Consider the following 19,737-nt stretch of genomic DNA (forward strand, 5'->3'; position numbering starts at 1 on the left):
GTTATTCCATTCAAAGGTATATTATTATTATATCAATGGGTTAAGTACTGTACACATATATAGAAGAACCCAGGGTCCAAATTCAGCAGTACAGAGCAGCCTTAGATCTAACAGGTCCAGCCCCTTATGATTCCTCTTTAGAAGGGGAATCCCTGCATGGAGTAGCCATAGTAATAGCCCTCATACACCCTTTCTCCTGGATCCCTCAGCACAGAGGGTATGGCCAGGGCAACCTCAGACCCCAACAATCTCTTGCTGCTGGAATGTCTAGCCAGGTGTAAATTAGAATCCAGCCACCCAGATCCAGAATTGCAAGAGTGCAAAGGTGGCTAAAAGTCACCTTGGTTCTTCCCGCTCCATTCTTGATGGACCTGCCCCACAGAACTCACAATCTCAGATTTAAAATTATGGAGACCATTGGTTATCTATGCTTGTGAGCCACATTTCTTTGCATTCTTCTTTTTTTTTTATGATTAAAAGAGTAGGTACCTGACTGTTTATTCCTCGTGCACCCAAAACTGTCACTACAGGGTCCCAATCCCTTACTGGGGTCTCTTGGCATTACCAGAATACAAATAAAGAATAGTAGTTGTTGTTAATTTTATAAGAAGTTTGGCAATGCCATTTCGACTACCCCATCAACAGAGGCACCGACGCCACGGGTCCTCCAGCAAAAAAATAAGGGTGCTCAGCACCCACCGGCAGCCCCCTCAATCAGCTCCTCCCTCTCCTCCCCGTGCCTCCCACCTACCACGATCAGCTGTTCAGCGGCATACAGGAGGCATTTGGAGGAGAGGGGGACAAGTGAGGGCAGGGCATGCTCAGGGGAGGGGGAAAGAGGTGGGGCAGGAGTGGGAAGAGGCGGGTGGGAGCTTGGGGGAAGGGGTGGAGTGGGGGAGGGACCTGGGGCGGATCAGAGATTGAGCATCTTTGGGCAACTCAGAAATACACCACCTCTGACCATCAATTAGTGTTAACCCTATCTAGAAAGTGGAAATATCAACTACTGTTCTTTAATGTCATCCTTAATAACAAAGTAAAGCATCTTGAAATAGTCCTGCTTTCTAAAGAACAAAAAATGCCACCAGACAAGAACTAGAGCAGACCAATTTATTATAAGTAATGTAAAAAGTGCTTCTGATGCTTGGAAATTAAATCTTGAGAGAAGCAGGACTTTAGGGCTAATAGAAATGAATGATTTTTAAAAAATGCCTATTCATTTTCAGACTGGAGCAAGACAGCAACTAATATTATAAAGAAAAGCTCAGACAATCTTGGGAAATCCTTGTCCTCCAGTTCTATTGGTTCCAACTCAACCTACTTGACATCCAAATCTAAATCCACTTCAAATACATACTTCAAAAGAAACAGCCATACAGGTGGGTCATTTCTCATACATCAAAGAGATCTTTCTGGTATGGTGCTTCAAATTGTGACTGTTTACTTTGCACAATAGGTATGTCAGTGACTTGTGTTACCTTCATGTATAAAAGACATCACTGAGTAGAAGTCAACTGAGCATTTTAAAAAACGTTTTTTTCTTTAGTAAGGGCTGTCATGAGGCAAGAGTCATCAACCATGGTAAATATCTAATCTTGGAATTTTATTGTGATATAAAAAGTATATTTAATAAAACTACTTAGCTCTTACATAGCACTTTTACCCAAAGATTTAAAAGGTAGGTAGGTAATAGTAGCCCATGTTACAGAAACAGAGGCACAGAGAGGTGATGCAACTTTCCCACAGTCACACAGCAGGCTAGAAGCAGAGTTGGGATAGAGCCCCTATCTTCTGAGCTCCACTCCAGGCTGCTGTCCACTGGAACAAGCTGCCTGCCATTTAACTGGACTTCCATTTGTCCCTTTGTCAGTAAATGTAGTAATTTGGAGGTTTGATCATACTGTGTTAAAAATATACACTGTTTTCCACCTTTTACAAATAGCATACAGTAGTTACTACATAGCTGTTCAGATGTCATGTGTGTAATAAAAAGGACCATCTATATGTCTATATTCCATTCACACAAAATAATCATGTTCTTATTCTAGGAACATTTTAAAAAAATCTGTTAGATTCACTCGTTGAAATCATCATCTCCTTTATGAATAATTTCAAAAATACAGACTTGGCTTAAATGAAATGACTAGAAGGAACTTTCAGACTTCTTATAATACTAAATACACTTCACAGATTCACAAGACCAGTCCCACATCTGATACTCCAGTCTCTTTCATGTGTAGATCTCCTACTGACATCAGCTGAAGCTCTACACAAATATGGAGAACAGAGTCAAGTTTCACTGTATGGTTTGGAGAGGTGAATTCTGCCCACAGTCTGAACAGGCGATGTGGCTTAGTACCAGGAATTACCTTCCTGCTTTTCCTGCTCCTTGTCATGTGGTTCATTCAGGTGGACTATAGCTGGCTGGTTAGATCTAGTTTTTCAAACGTTTATGTTGCCTCTTTGGTCTGAGCAGGTAGCCAGTATTCCAGGCCTTGCAGGATTGTTTCAATTATGAGAAGTTAATACTATGAGTCAGGTATTTTATTGGTGTAATCTTATTTGCTTATAAAGAATCTACCCAAAGTCCTCTTTCCCTAAACACAGTAGAAACAAACAACAGAAAGAAATTCCCTTGATCAGAATTCCCCCAATGTGCCTGTTCAGTGAACTCTGTCCATCCATTTCCCCTCATGGTCCTGCTCACACCAGGCTTTCAGCTGGCTTTGTGCCTCTAACACTCACAGTCTTCAGAACCAAATCCTAGCACTTGTGACTGCCACTGCCAAACCAATTAGCTCACACTGCTTAGCACTGACCAGCCGTGCAGCCCATCCCCTTGGGCAGAGTGCTCCCCGCCCCTATTTCCAGCTGCCTTTACCATATAAAAGGCGTTTCCTCCCCACGTCGGCTTTCATAGTGTTTGGTTTATTTCAGTAAATGTGCTGCTATTATGATACTACAGCAATGCCAACTCAGCAGATAGTACCTGGTTACATTCTCTTGTTCCCTGCTGATCATACTGTAGATGTGTCAAATTTTATATGTTATAGAGTCACGTACATCTCTCTGTGGTTCAATCCACAGCACGTTCTCAATTCAGTTTGTGGTACTGGTGACATACAATTCCATTTATGCTAATGACAACTGAAACATTAGAGTCCTATACGGCAGTTTTATATCAACACTTATTTTCTGTTGGATCACAGCAAGCCTGTGCTTAAAGACAAAAACATACTTAAATGCTTTGGCAAATTAGGGCCTTTGTAGACCATTAGCAATTAGAGCATGCCTGATCATGCGTTTTCACTACTTTTAGTGCTTCTAAAGTGCAGTCTTAAAAGAAAATGAATTAATGCATTAAGAGAAATAAAAAAGGCTCCAGATAATAAAATGTAAGTAGAAAGAGGAAGAACAAAAATATAAAAAAACCAAACAAATGTATTATACCTTCAAATAAACTGGGAGACTATCCTTTTGGAATAATGATCAGACCAGGTACTAAATATTTTTTAACCTTAGGCAAAACTCTCCGCTCAGAACCTTATTGAAGATCAAGACTCAACGTTCTGCTCTTCCTACATGTGCATATCCCCACTAAAAGTAGTCAGAGCCTCTGCATGCAGGGAGATGAGACATCAGATGAGAGGTTCTGAAATGAACCGAGAATGTTGTCCATATAAGGGAACATTTCTACAGGATGTTTTTATTACTCAAGCTAGGTTCTTATGCCCAAGTAACTACTTATATGTTTTTAATTGTGAGTTAACTACACTAGTCATGGAGTTTTATGTACTTTGCCAGTGGCACCTGGGCTGCAAGACCTTGGTGGTAGAAAAATCCTATTAAAAGGGGAGTTACAGCAGCACAAACCTGCCACCACCACTATTTCCACAAAGGGCTAGCCGTGAAGAAGGTGTGGCCAAAGGCCCAAGAGATGAGCTGACTCCGCACATTTCCTGAGCAGCCTCCACTGGATACTGGAGGAGCTGGAATTTAAAACAACTTCGCTCTTAATTGAAACTTTAAGTAGTGCTATTACGATATACCCTTTCAAATGAAGCGCCTCAAAGGCACAGCTGTACTGTGTACACTTCATACTGCAATTGCACCTCCATCACCCCTGGCCATGAATCAAACCCCTCAGGCCCAATTCAGAAAAGCATCTTCACGCAGGAAAACACTTAATCATATGCTTAAAGCTAAGCAAGTGACTAAGTGCTTCCTGGATAGGGATGGATTTAATTACGAGTTTCAGGACTTTCCTGAATTGGGTCATAGATGGTAATGCAATAATTTAATGGACATTATAGAAGCACCAAAATATTCTGCATTCTTTTTAATATTATAGTGATTTCCTTTTCCCTTGACCATTTGAAATATACATTTTATTTCACTTTTTCTACCGGTGACACTGTAAAGTACTTTTGGCTGGATCCAGTTTTTTCAGATATCTACACTGGTTCTCAAACAAGTTTTCATGGCATAAAAAAAAATTCAGAAGTTATTTTTTATCCATTTGGTTCAGATTTTTGCACAGCTAATCTACTCAAATTGTTATCTTGGTGAATCTATAACCATTTTGAGTATACAGTGTAATAGATGTATGTCTTGGTAGCTGTTAACGTGGTTGTTGATCCCTGGAATTGACCCAGACATTCATATGTTTATGGTATAGATAATGTCTTCTAAGAGCATTTCCTCAGCAGAGGTGGAACATTCCAGGTAAAGTGTGCATCATTTTTGTTGAATGCATGATTTCAACAGGGTGGAGGGGGAATCACGTGCATGAAGTCCTAATTGACACCAAAAGGACTACTGCTAATCAGAAATACTGCTTATGCTTCACTATTCATCTTTTTGTTATTGAAGCTGATTGGCTGTAATTCAAAGGGCAAATATGCTTCAAACTCTGGTTGTCTATACTCTGCATGGAGCATGGGGTATCTGAAAGATTACCCTTCTAGAAAATGTACACTGTCACAGTATTAATGTTCACCATGTGATGCCTGATAAAGAAAAATAACATTAATTTTAAACAAAAAAAGTGCATTTGAAAGCAAAAAGACCAAAAAAAAGCACCCTACTGTCAAAAGTTATGTGGTGAATTGCTAGATATATCACAGTACATTTCTAGAAGGAATGAACGTATGAAAGGTTATGCCAGGGTTCTAGAAATTGTCTCTTTATTTGGGCCTATAGCCATTATAGAAGTCAATCTCTTAGCTACTGGTTTTAAATATCTTTCAATTACATCAAAATTAGATCTGAATGACAGATCGTATTTTTCAAATATGCCTAGAAACTTTGTTGTGTATTACTACTCAAGTTGAGAATTTGTTTAGTAGAATCGACAAAAGAAACCATTTTCATGAGTTTTCAGAATCATGTGACACAGCTGTGATATGGGACTGACAGAAAGCAGTCACCTGAAGCAAAGAAAAATCATATATGCTGAAATACTAGCTCCACAGATATCAATGGCAAAACTCGCATTGACTTCAGTGGGCCAAGATTTCATCTATAGGGTCTGATCCAAAGCCCATTTAATTCAACTAGAAGACTCCCATTCACTCCAGAGAGCTTTGGATAGGTATACAGAGTACAAAAAAGGTTTTGGAAAATGAGAGTTAGGTTTAATGATGCTGTTTGAATGTGTGTAATCATTTTTTGGGTACTGAAACAGTCTTCCCTGGAAACAAGAATTCTCATTTTAAGCTCCTTTTAAACAAAATAAATAGAAAAACCTCAAAATGTAAAACTATTGGCTAGTGAAAATGAAATTGAAGAACACATAGTACCCAGCCATTTTCAGTAGTACAAGGGGTTATTTGCTGTAATTCATTAGCCATTTTCACCCGCTTTGAAGAAATATCATTCTTAAACTGCCTGTTCTTTTGTTCATAATGAAACTGTTTGGATTTTCCTCTGTGCGATCCATTTCTCTTTTACGTGCAATACAGCAGCATTTCATATTGCAAATCTTTATGAGAACTATAGCTTGGTACCACTGTTAAATCTTTTCTGAAACCTGCATTTTCATTCTGTTTTCATTGGTAAGCAGCATATTTATTTTATATAATATTTTATATAAAACATTCTAATATTAATATAATAAAATACACTGATTTAAATAAAATTACCTTTTACAGAAGAATTATCTGAAGGTGGTTTTACTATAAGCAGTATTAAGCTGGTTGACTAAAGTGCCAGCAGTGGAGAGCATTGTTTCATGCAGCCATTCATCTTGCTATCAAACTTTGTGTTGGGTCATATCAGACTTGGGTTAAAAAGAGAGATTCTGATCCCAAAGAGCAGGTTGGAAGAGATTGTGGAACTCATTAAATACAGTCTAAAAAGAGGAGGTAATGATTGCTCACTACATGAGCTCTCCCTACTGGTCAGACTCAGAACTGCAATGCTGTTAGCCACACAAGTGGATGCTTGTCTTCTTTGAAGAAAAGTACCACAGTGGAGGCTATATGAGTGAAGTCTACAGGGATAAAGGTGGCAGTTATGGAGATATTCAAGCCCCTCTTTGAATAAGCCTTAGTCGGTATCAGGTGGCGTGGAGAACGATGATGATCCATACAGCAGAAACAAAATACTTTCTCCTTATACCTGAGTACTCAGATATTCCTGTGTCCTCTGTGTAAAATGCCCTTCAAAGCACCTTGGGTATATGGTGATAATAATGTATGGTGTGGTCATCAGAAGCGTTACTGACATCATCAGACACAGTGGGATGTAGATTTTTGAAAGTGAAATGGGGGGGGGGGGGAAGAGTGACTGTCTTCTTTCTTTTTCTCTCCTGCTTCATTCTTGGTTTAGAACACATGAAACATGAAAACATATGAGTTTTCCACATCCATTTAGTGCCACAAACCACAAACATAGCTCCTCAGCTCTCCTTGTATTCTCCATGTTCTAGGAAGTCAAATAGATGCAACTGTAAGAATCAGGCCAGTTTTAAAATCTGCTTGTCTATTTTTATTTGGAATCATCTTCTCCTGCTTTCTGTGCTTGTTTTTGTTGTGTTATTTGAAAACTGTTTAACTGTTATTTGAAAACATTTTATCATACTATTACATGCTTTTCACTTGCATTTTTCAGCTATTTCATTATTTGATTCAGTGGGGTGGGGCGCTATTTACCAAATGTTACCAAAGCAATGCTTGCATTACCCCCATCCTGTAATATTGTAATACCCAGACAACCTTTGTAATTTGAGAGTTCTGTAGCTGGAATCTTCAGCAGATAAACTAATGGATCCTACTGTGCCTTGATATAGTTGCAGCATAAGCAAAAGGGGTGATATGGGAATAGATTCAGGAAAGGACTGAGCAGAGAGGCTAGGATTCCAGATATGTAGGTTAGAATATGTAGAATTTAGTCTATAGCGTATAACTGAAAAGAACATAGAAGGTATAATGTCAAACTATTGAATGGCTATATCAAAAATCAGCAGGGTAATATAATTGAAAAAATAAATTACCTACAGTAATGTAGAGGAGGATTGGCTGCAGGTGACAAATCTGGTAAATAATGATCTTGTTTTTAAAGGCCTAATTTCCTGTTCCTGTTTATTTTCCCCTTCCTAGACAATACTTTTGTTGACAAGTCCGCATCAAAATTTGCCCAAATGGATGGAGAGCAGACACCAATCATCCCAGTCCATCAGGTTATTGACAAAGTCAAGGGGTACTGCAGTGCTCACTCAGACAACTTCTATAAAAATATCATGATGTCAGACACATTCAGCCATAGCACAAAGTTCTGATTGGGTTTCTGAACTTCTGAACCACAGAGACAACACGCAGCCTGGAGATTCTAAACAATGGAGTACTTGGAGACTGAGTGGGGAGAATTGTATTACCAGATGTAGTCATTTTTCCCATGGTATATTGTCATCCTCTTAACAGCTTCTTCTTGAGAAAAGGTTTTTTCACCATTAAGAGAGTCAGTCATTTAGTATTGATACTGACATTTTCCCACCATGAAATAAAGACTGTTTTCAAACACCAGCTGTATGCCAGCCAACAGGATACTGGGACAGCTAATTTAGGTGTGATCCTATGTGTATATTTGCAAAACTGAAGAAGTTCCATAAGCCCATCTCTCAATAATGTCAGATCTGAATGGGTACAAGACTTGGGTCTGTTAGAGAAAACAGGAGAAGTATCCCACAGTACACACAAGCTCTTGGATGCAGCTTTCTTAGTCGGACTCTTCTTCATGAGAAATGTGGATTTTCCTGACCGTATTTGCTAAACTCTTAATGTTTAGGTGTCCATTGCTGACAGTGTTTTCCACAGGTGAGGAAAACCCTAACTTCAGTGTCAAAGGTTATTTTGACCAAATGAATAAGTAAATCTCCAGGGCTAACCACACAAAGAATATTGGATCTAAATATTGCATACAGAAACTAGTCTGTAAACGCTGGGCCACATTGTATCTATGTGCACAGAAAAGCACATACATGCGCACCAGGATTTGCTTGTGATAAGGGTGTGCAAGCCCCGGAGAACCCTCCTGCAAATTTTAAGCCCATACCTGTGTGTGTGGTTTCAGTTGGTGCAGCATCACTAAATAACCTAATTCCAGACTTTACACAGAGGCATACGTTTCAATATTCATTGATGTACAAAAAAGCAACACTTCCCATTGTAACCCCCACATTGGTATGTGTGAGCCCATGCGGAGTGCTCATGTTGGTCAAGTGAAATGGGAGTTGTTAGCATGTACATTCATAGCAAATATTACAAAGGACCCCTCACTTTGTAAATCATATAGTGCTATAAATTTATCAGTTACAATACATTGCAGATCCCTTGTAAGCCCACACGTTAACTTGTCCATTTTCTATATTGTGGCCATATTGCGTGTACAGAGAACTTCTGTCACATGACATTGCAATTTGTGAAGGCTCTCAAGGTCACACTACATTACACAATAGCATTCAGCATCTACATGTGGACTTGCATCATCCATATCTTCAAGCTTTCACTGGCATCAGCTGATTAAACTAAATATAGATCTGTACTGTTTGAGATGCAATGACCAAGCAACGTAAACTGAGTTCTGTATCATTGTGCTATGCACAGAAGCGTGTGCAGAAGACAAAGAAGAACATAAAATACTTTACTTTTCCAAGCCATGGCGCAATATGGCCATTTCTAACCCTATTATCAAAAGTGTACAACTATTCTTAAAAATATGCAGAAACCAGGGCCTGCTCTAGGTTTTTTGCCACCCCAAGCTCAGGTGGGGCTGGGGCTCACAGGCGGCGCTGGAAGCGGAGGGAGTGACGTCACCTTCTCCCAGGGCCTGCAGGGGCTTTCCCCCCTCCCCCGCCCGGCCGCGCCGACAAGCCCCGATATAAGGGGTGGCACAAGGCAGCACAGCAGCCAGTGCGCAGATGCGGTGGCGCAGCCCCAGCAGGGCTCGCCCTCTCCTCCCCAGGTAGTGGCTGGGCCCTGGCAGCTCAGAATCCCGGGGCTGGGGCTTCCCCTTCCCACTGAGGCCAGGGGTGCGGTGCCCTCGCCCCGTCTAAGTGGCGCAGCTCCAAGAGCGCAACTGCCCCCCGCAAAAAAGGGTGGCCGGATGCTGCCCCTGGAAATGGGCCGCCCCAAGCACGTGCTTGCTTTGCTGGTGCCTCGAGCCAGTCTTGGTAGAAACCCATGCCAAATTGTAAAACACCTGTAAATGCACATTTCATTTAAAATGTCAGCAATAGAGCTGGCCAGAAAATGGGATTTTTCCATGAAAATTCAAAAAAAAAAATTTAAAAAAATGAAAAACATTTTCCCCAAAAGACCATTTTTCATCAAATTATTTTTACCTAAAAATTTCAATCAGTTTTGTTCATCACACTTCCACAAACCACTGGTCTGATGTCATACAGCTATTGATTCTCAGTTAAGAAGCAATTAGATGTTCAGTAACAGGGTATTTGGATTTGTACCTTTATGGGCTCTTTGCATCCACTTGTTTATAAAGATCATTTTATTCTGTGCCCACACAAAGGGAATATTATCCTTAACTATAAACACCTTGATCACTCCAGGGGAGAAATATATTTTAATCACATTCAATCCTAAAACACTATTGTGAAGTAAAAGTCCTAAAAATTACCTGATCAAACCTTTTTCATATTAGAGCAAAATCCTTTCATGACTGTATAAGCTAAATTCATCCCTATTGACTTCAAATGTAATTATACTAGGGATGAATTTGGTCAAATACTTTTATCAAGGGAAAGAATTTAGGGAAAATTTATGTGTGAGCATTTACAGAACTTGTATATTATCATCCTACCTGCCTCCTGCAGTAGATAATAGTTTTCAGATAGTAGCTTACTGTGAGATTTCTACCTGTCTAGGATGTTCTACAGTGACGAGAAGGAAAAGAAAATATTTCTGGACATTGAGGAATTAATGAAACACAATCGTTCAATAAAATATGAAGTAAAAGAAGTATCCTGGCTGAAGCCTAGCTGTAACCTAACCAACAGATTAATGTACAGTTGCCTATATTTTTGCTAAATTAAGAATTTGCTCTTTTTTTACTACCATGTAGTAGTCCTTAACTGTCTATGTCAGATGTTCTTGAATGCTCTCACTTTTGCAATGTAAAATCTCTACTTTGTTGTTGATGTAACAACCTCCCTTGTATATACTTATTTATTTGTGAGGTTAAATATGTCAACATATATGTTAGCTCCATAATCTCTGTCCTTGTTATTTTAAGCTTCTGATTCATCATAGGAGGAGAGGGAAAGAATAATCTCTCATACTTTTTCCAAAATTGTGAAATAGTTTACTGTAGTTGTATCTTTTACCAATATGAGGGAAAAATGACAGTAATTTGAAATATTAGTTAGTGGAAGTTAGTGTAACTGATTTAAAGATGGACTAAAGTGGAAAGAAATATTTTTCAAATAAATATTCATGTTATTAGTGTTACAAAGAATTAAAATATTTTAATAATGACTTTTTCTTTCTTACAGTTCAATGAGAAAACATTGTTTGGTGGAATGTTGGAAAATAAGCTGCCGCTTATTCAGTATGTGCACTGGGGTTTGCATAGCCAAAACTCTGGGAATAAATCCACTTCAGCCGGGAATGTATTTTGCAGAATTCCTTTTTTCTTGTTGCGATTAATTCAATGCCAAATCCAATGCATGACTGAAGAGTTATGCTGGGTCATTCATTTAGTGGCAACCCAGTTATATTGACACACTGAAAGGGGAACAAAAGCAGAAATCCTATACTATATGCTGGCATGGTATTTTCACATGACTATAAACAGATCATCTTAAACTCTGATTTACACCAAGGTAGTTAGTTATTCATCTCCATTTGTTTCTAGGGGCAGGATTTGGCTCTTAAGTATAACTTCAATATCTTAGCAGGGTTTAAACAATCTCATAATGTTTAGTATTTTGACTAATCACTGCTAAAATATTTTAGCCAATTGTCATACCTCTTCACCCAAATCATACTATAAAAAAAGTCGAGTCGGTGCTATGGCTTACATGCAAAAGTTCTAATGTTAAACTGCAAAGAGCACAGAAAGCCACTGAAATGTATTTCATCTACGACCCCATATGTGAGCCTCAGCAGAGAAAATGCACTTACAATACAGTAAAAAGTAGGAGGATTTTTTAGAAAAGTGTTTTGACATTCCCATGAACACTGAGTAGAATACCATCATTTTCATCCTGAAATATAGTTATTGGGATTTGTTTTATTATAAAGCAAAATGACATGAGCAATGCTGCTTTGTGTCTTTGCCGTGCTCTGTAGCAGTGGTTCTCAACCAGTGGTCCGGGGCCTCCTGGGGGGCCACGAGCAGGTTTCAGGGGGTCCACCAAGCAGGACCAGTGTTAGACCTGCTGGGGCACAGGGCAGAAAGCAAAAGTCCCACCGCATGGGGCTGAAGTGTGGGGCCCTAAGCCCCGGCCCCTGGGGCGGAAGCAGAAACCTGAGCAAATTAGTTTCACAATGTCCCCTGGCGCCTTGGGTAATTGCCCTGCTTGCCCTTAACGCGGGCCCTGGCTTTGATATGCAGAAAAGCAGTTATTGTGGCACAGGTGGGCTGTGGAGTTTTAATAGCATGTTGGGAGGGCCTCAGAAAGAAAAAGGTTGAGAACCCCTGCTCTATAGCAAATTAAAGCAAATTTTGCAGTTGCAAACATTTGCCAGCATTTTGTACAGCCTGTCAATTAAGCAAAGCAGCATAATCATTCCATGGCAACCAACTAACAAAAAATCATCTCAGGCTTGAGCGAGTGGTAGATACAGGATATTTTTTTTTTAGAGAACACAAACTTGAAGTAGTCAGTGAGACCTCCTTGGATCATCTACACCTTGTACTTGGTAGATTGCAGGGTTGCTACTAGCAGGGGTCAGGCTTCAGTGGTCTGGCTGCAGAGCTTCCTTGCAGGGAAATACACCAGATGTGTTCACTATAAGATCCTTTAATGCACTGCTAGGAATGGCTCTTGAGAGCTTAAGACAGAGGTCTCCAAACTCCCTGGGACGCACTCCCCTGGGAGGGGGCAAAGGAACATTTGCGGGGGCACAGCATGGTGGGACCCAGGCCAGCCCACACAGGGGTGGGGAGGGAGTGCCACCTAGCCCCACTCTGCCCCCAGCTCTGCTCTGGCCCTCAGCTTCGCCTCCACCTACACTGCAGCCCGGCTGCAGCTCCACTCCCACCCCCAGCCTCGGCCCCCAGCTGGGGCTCTGCTCCCAGTCCCAGCTCCATGGCGGCGGGGGAGGGGGGGGAACGTGGATAAGGGGGGCACCCTGAGAAGTTGGGGACCACTGGCTTAAGGTATGTTACACACATTGCCACCTTGTGGCTGAACACTATTATACAGTTTAGCATTCCATTACGCCTAGAACTACACAACAACCAAATGTATATGGTAGGTAGAGAGGAAGGGCAAATGTATTATCAATGAGAACACTGAAAGAGGTGGGTCATGTGCATACAGCAAACTCCCCCCCTTAGGCCCTGATCTTGCTCTGTATAGGTGGACCCCCCTGTACTCATCAGGAGGCCACTGCCTTCAGTGGTGCTTTGTTTAAATGCAGGGGTCTGCCATTTTGGAGTGTCTTGAAGTACTGTGGCCTTTTCTCCTCATTTTCTTATTATTGATTAAATATCAATAGCTATTTAATTTTAATCCTCTGTAAATGGCTCCTACAATAAATGGCCTCCACCAAGGCAGAGGGCTTTGCATGGGTGGCTATCACAGGGATGGGAAGACAATATTCCCAGCCAGCTTGTAGCACAGCAATGAAGCTACTTCATGACCATTACTACAACTACTCCTGAAGGAAGAGCTGTATTCTTCTATGCGCCCTCAAGTCGGGTTTTGGCCACCTGGTCAATATAGTTTGCAAATCCAGTGGCTACGCCCTTGTACTGGTACACAACTGTGATCATTCAGTGCTTAAGATGCTTGCAAGAGAACTGCTTAATGCTGTAGATGATTCCCAATGGCTAGACAGTTCCCAGCGGATGTGTGTAACCAGCTTGACAGTACCTCACTCAGACTCTCTGGGAAGCAATTCCACTAAAGTTACAGTCTCCACCACCACATCTTTCCTTCCAAGCCACAGTAATATAACACCATCACAAATACTTATACCCACCCTCAGAACTAAACTTGCTAACAATGTTCAGATTAGTCTTCAAGATGCGGTCATGCGGTCAGTCGAACCTGTGGGGTTCCCCTGGTGTCAGGAGGCAGCAAATCCACTTGTTCTCATTGTGCCAAGGCCTTGCACTCTGTAGTCTCTACCCACTGGGGTTCTTGCTTGTCTGAGCCCCTCTTGGGCAAACCAGCACACTGAGTGCCCTTCCCTTCTATGATCTGGAGGAGTAGCCTATTCCTCTGCAGCATGTGTCCCGCTGAGATGACACCCACCTACGATCACAGCGCAAACGCTGCTTTTTGCAACCCTTGTTTCCTTTATAGAGATGCACGGCGTAGTTTGCATGCAGTGATGACAGCACCTGGGACCCCAAATCATATTGGGTTTTTTTGTTTTGCCTTATCTAGCTCTTTATACATGTGCCAGTCCCTAGTGACCCTGACACAGGTGACCCTGGCATAGGCAAACTTGTTTTCTGTTGAACAAATTGTCGGCAGCTAACAACCCATGTTCCACGGGTGCTGTTCTGTAACTGACCAGTGCTAATAAGAGATCAGTGTCTGACTCCACAGACTTTTTCGGTAGGTACTTCATTATTTTGACACTGTTTTCCACAACCCATTGGCTTGGAGAGAATGAGGCCTAGTAGTTACATGTCACAACCCGTATTTCACTGCAAGCTGCTTAATCTCATGTCCTCTAAACTGTGACTCATTGTCAGACATTGGTATAATGTGTAGCAAAAACAGATTTGCTATGCACAATCACCTGTTTAGATGTAGCTTCTAGTAATGCTATGTCAGAATAGTCTAGGACAAATAGATAGTTTTTTTCCATCCAACATAAACTAATCCAGGGAGCCAATTTTTCATATGCCACCAACATGGGCTTTTTCGCTTGACTTTGCCAGTATTTTTTTGGTGGGGGTGGGTGGGGGGGCATAGGCAATAAGCCTTAAGAGCAGCCGCAATGTCACTATACCAGCATGGGTATAAGTAGCAGTGTAGATGAGGTGGCACTGCTTAGGTGAGTAAAGTCATGCTGGAACATTAGGTATGCACCCTACACAGCTCTTAACATGCCCAAGCAGTGCCTCCCCATCGCCACTTCTATTTTCAGCAGTGTAGTGGCCGCTGTCTCCCTCCTGCCAGAGCCTTTCTGTACTGCAAGGAAAGGCTTCAGCAGCTGGTGGTAGGAGGCAGCTTGCCTTGCAGTGTGCTGTGTAGCTATATGGACCCTACACAACACCACAAGTGTAGAGTAGGCCTAACTCGGGCTTTGTGGATTCCAGTAATTTTCAAAGCATGTAAGTCCCCACGAGGATCTAGGCCTCAGTGCTTAAGGTGTTTGCCAGAGTTCTGCTTTATGCTGTGTCCAGTTCCAACAGGCTGTGCATAACAAGAAGTGTTTCACTGTGCCCCATCCAGACACACAGGGTCAAGGAAGCTCAGCCCTGAAAGTCAGAGTCCCCACTACCAAAACCATCAGTCCCGCTCTTGCAGTGGAGCACGGCTCTGCACAAGATTACTTTCACCTGCTTTTGAAACATGGTACTGAAGGAAGAGGGTTTGTGTGCCAAGTTGCCACTGAAGTACAAGGGGCCATTGAGGGTGGTCAGCCGGGTGTCATAGGCACTGCATCTCCCATCCTAGGTGGGACCAGTTTTATCCTACAGTACAACAGGCTCAAATCTGACCTGGGTCCTGACCCAACAGTAAGTATCACCAACTTGCCACAGCAGGACCCAAGTAGTGCTTGAGAAAATCCTAGTTAGTGAAAAGGGCAGTAAAGAGAACCAGGCTGAGGTGACCAGGCCCATCAAGCTTGACCAAGCCCTGGTAAGGCATATGTTTATAAGGGGGAACTGAATCTGGTGACATGACAGAACTGTTGGGGGCGGGGGTCCACCCCACCAACAGAACGTGCCCCGCAGCGTGGAAAAGAACCTATAAATGGACTCAGAAATAAGGGAAACCTGAGGCCGCAAAGCAAGTGCCAAGCCCCCGCTGGCACCAAGACTTCCACGTGCACTAGTGCTGGATACGAGGACATATCCTTTTTCAGAGAGGAGGGCAGTGTGATGCATCCGCGAAGGAAGGGAATACAATTATTGCCCCTTCCCCATTGCATTTACTTTCCCCCTGGCCTGGTAAGGGGAAAGGTCCCGAGTCAGGAAGTGGCCAGGTTCTGTTCGGGAGTGGGAGCCACATGGCAACAGGGAGCTGGAGAGAACCTCCAGGAACTGAGGCCAGAGTCACACATGGGAAAAGCTGTGAGCGCCGGCCATCACAGCTAGGTGCAGGTCTGTGTGGGGGCAGCTGGGCAAGGAGCCAGTGCAAAGGCGCCCAAAGAGAGTCACTGAGCCTTGCTTGGAAACCCGCAAAAGTTTATTTGCTGCAACGGAGACTAGACTGAAGAGGGTAGCCCCGGCACTAGGCCTGAAGAGCTCTGACTGAACTGGACTGCCCCAGTGACCCAAACAGGAACCGTAAGTGCTTACTTTGAACTGTAACTGTTTACGCCTTTGTAGCTCAGGTATTTGCAGCCTTCCCCCTTTCCTGCCAGCCCTTTTAAACACCTTCCCCTTAGTCATGTGTCGTAGGGGTCATTGGGACCCAGCAGGACTGTTGCCAATAAGGCATAGCTGAAGCACCTAAAGTGCTTGCTGCTGAAACACGGTACACCAGATACGCTATTGGACCCAAAAGGGTCTGGTGTACAGAGTAACCCCAATAATAACAGGATTTTTCCAGCAACCCAAAGCACCCATGAACCTGGCTCAACTGCTAAATCTGGCTCTTTGTATCCCGAACACAAGTGAAATGGAGCCAAAGAGCACTGCAAATTTAGGGGTATTCAGGGGAAAGAGCAAGTAATAGTAATAAATACGGTCCAGATTTTTTTCCCAGCTGCGCCTACAGTCTCAAAGGTCTTGCCCAGTCTTAAATCAGGCTGTGCACACAGATCCCACCTGTATTCTGTTGCTTGAACTCTTTTTGATAGATCTGGTTCTCCACGTGGAGATACCCCATCACTAACAATCACAACATTCTTTCCTCTCCCAAAATGGTTCTGAAATTTGGCTGCTGAGTGCTTTACTTTGGAGTGCTGGCCAACTCTTTACTGGTTCAATATTAGATTATTTTGGGAGAGGGGAGGGGGCGTCCAGAAGTGTGCGGTGCTTTAGCTGCTGATTGACTGATTTTGATAGTCCCCACAGTGCAGTACTTCACAGAATTTCATTTCCAAACACTGTACAACTCAATTTTGAAAAAACAAAAACATTTCCTGCGTGTTTTCCTTTTCTCCTCTGCCTGGTTCCAATTATAAAATCCCTCCAGCAGAGGGCAGTGTCATATTACTATGTGTAAAGCTGTTTAAAAAACAAAAAAGACAAGAAAACCTCAGCAAGATGCTTCCATAAATAAGCCTGGGTGCAAATATTAGTTGGAGGGTTCAAATCAGGATTACTAGCTTCTATATTATTTACTAAAGTCTTACATCACAGCATAAAGTGAATGGTTTGTGCGTGCACATATGGGGGTCGAGGCCTATCTGTATGTGTTCATACAGCTTTGTGGGGGAGTAGAACACTGGGGTTTTTTTCTTACACTGGTCATTGCATTTTCCCCTTTTTGCAGTAAGAGGAGGTGATGGGAATTTCAGAATCTCTTTAACACCTAATGGATCCCATTGACCAGCAACTGCTGTTCTGCTTTCAGCTAAGAATCCTTTCAAGTTTGTTCACCAGTTTGTTCCAGTACTGTACAGATTGTACAGATTACTTGAGTTTTCTGAGCTACTGTCTTGTGATTCTGAAATTCACTGTACACATTGTCTAGGGAGACAAGATGATCGTGTTGATAATGCCACAGCGTATTATCCCTACTTTTCTTCAACAAAGTAGGAGGCACAACCTGACCCTAGCAGATCATCTAATCCAAATGCAGATTTCCTACTGTTTTCCATCCACACTGGAGACAGTTCACAACTGAGGTTTACAGCTGCTTGATTATGCTTTCCGTCTCTGCATGCCTCATGTCTGTTCTGGCCTTTGTAGAGCTGGTCAGACAATTTTCAAAGGAACCATTTTCTGACAGAAAATGCAGTTTTGTCCGAATTTAAATGTTGCGTGGGAACATGTTGATTTTGATGAAATTTTAGATGGATTTTTTAAAACAATTCAAATGAAAACAAAGTGTTTTGTTTCATCTCTCATTTCCTTCCAAACTTTATTTGATTTCATCTTTTAGGTTTATTGAACGTTCATTCCCATTCATAAACTCATCCTATACGTCTGGCAGTTAAAGTAAAGTCATTGTTTACATGGACATATCAAATATACTTTTAGCTGCTAAACTGCATTAAAACAGCTACAAACAAGGAGGAGAAGCCAGCACTATATGGTTACCAGCACTCATAGCTAACCCCCGAGCTCCTGGCCGCTGCAGGTGGTGGGAGCCCCCGGAGCTGCTGGTGGTGGGGAAACCCCTGAGCTCCCGGCCGCCATGGGTCCCCAGAGCTGTGGGCAGCAGGGGCACCCCGCAGCTCCCGGCCCCACAGGCAGCGGGGGGATCCCCCAAGCTGCAGGGGTACCCCACAGCCACCAGCTGCTGCTGCAGGCAGCGCCTAGCTCTTGCACAGCTGCCCCACTTCAGGTGATATGGGGCCCCGCAGCTCCCCATTTTGTCGCAGATATGTTTAATAAAGTCAGACAGGTCACATACATTTTTCTTTTTTGCCCATCATGATTTAGCTGGGGTTGGTCCTGCTTTGAGCAGGGGGTTGGACTAGATGACCTCCTGAGGTCTCTTCCAACCCTAATCTTCTATGATCATATAGAGAATGCCAGTGGAACTCATCCAGGCCTGGAGGTCTGCAGATATACACCTCCTTTCGGTGAATTTATTGTTATTAGCTCTATTTGATTTTGTAAAATACCCTTTGTCACAGGGTGAGCTAGGCCTTTAAGAGGAGGTCAGGCACAGTCTCCACCTCCCAGATCATGGGATTGTAATCTAAGGATCAGAGGACTGAGAATGAGTAAGGCCTATTGAACAGTGGCGGAAGCAGATATAAGGGCTTCCTGTGTGTAAAGGGAAGGCTTGTAGCAGAAAAGGCCAGGCTAAACTTCTATGGGGTAGGACCTGAGCTGGTGAGGTTCCTTGTGGGGAGGGCGCTAGGGAAGGATGAGTAGTTTGGTGGAGGACTGCTGGAAGAGGCTGGGGAGAAGGCCTACACTGAGACTGGAGGCAGAAGTAGGAAGTAGCCCTAGGAATCATGAAGCAGGGCAGTGTGGAGTTGAGGGTAGACAGCTGCTGCAAAGCCTAGGCTGCCAGACTCAGAGCCTGAAGTAAGGTTTGTTTTTCCCATTGCCTCTCCAGTGCCATCTCTAATAACTGTGTGGAGAGAGATCAAGTAATGGAGGGAGAACTTAAGGTGACTTACACTCCTGGTACAATGAGTGTTTGAGCCCTCCCCGCAAACAAGCAGGAAGGACTTAATAGTCGCACAGAATCTAGCGACTGTGGCCCAAAGAGGGCAAAATGTTTTTTTCTTTTTTGGTTTGGACTTAATTTGCCCTGGAACAAGATGACTTTTGACTTGGCTGGTTAAGGCCAAGTCATCTTATCAGCCTGAAGAATAATGTCTTTGGCAGGAAAACTGAGGGACAGCCACACATCATGTTGGAGAGGTATGCTGCATTCACATACCCTATTACATCACGGGAATGACCGAATGAATGCATGACCTGCTGTTGCTTGTAGTTAGAAGAAATTAGAGGGAAAATTTGAGTACATATTTCTCACAGGTTGTGTAAAAACATTAATGAAGGTAAAGAAGACAATTCATAACTTTTTTTAATGGATCTGTACTCTGGCAAACTCTCAGTCAATGTGAGTTTCATTGTAAGACTACAGAGTTGGAGGTTTTTGCTGTTTAACAGAGCAGTTGGTTTGTTGTTACTGTTGTTTTAATGCCTCTTAAACTGTGACTTTCCTACCTATTTTATTTTGCCGTTTTTTCACCCTAACTTATGTGAACTGCAACTTCAGTGAATGAGCAA

General features: G+C 42.5%; 1 protein-coding gene across 10 annotated transcripts in view; it reads left to right on the forward strand.

Moving 5' to 3' along the window:
• ADGRG6 (adhesion G protein-coupled receptor G6) overlaps positions 1 to 11,124 on the forward strand; it is a 148,063-nt gene extending 136,939 nt beyond the window's left edge. For 8 of the 10 annotated variants that reach the window (XM_027818638.3, XM_027818639.3, XM_043543060.1 and 5 more), the window contains 2 exons: positions 1,227 to 1,379; positions 7,602 to 11,124. In XM_027818638.3, the coding sequence (XP_027674439.2) occupies positions 1,227 to 1,379; positions 7,602 to 7,780 (332 nt within the window). In that variant the 3' untranslated portion in view covers positions 7,781 to 11,124. Of the gene's footprint in view, positions 1 to 1,226; positions 1,380 to 4,678; positions 4,726 to 7,601 lie in introns of all 10 variants that reach the window. The other 2 variants (XR_006289629.1, XM_043543063.1) reach the window with 2 other exon arrangements.
• The last annotated feature ends 8,613 nt before the right edge of the window (positions 11,125 to 19,737 follow it).

This window comes from Chelonia mydas, chromosome 3, assembly GCF_015237465.2.
Source record: "Chelonia mydas isolate rCheMyd1 chromosome 3, rCheMyd1.pri.v2, whole genome shotgun sequence".
In the NCBI taxonomy this organism is placed as follows: domain Eukaryota; kingdom Metazoa; phylum Chordata; order Testudines; family Cheloniidae; genus Chelonia; species Chelonia mydas.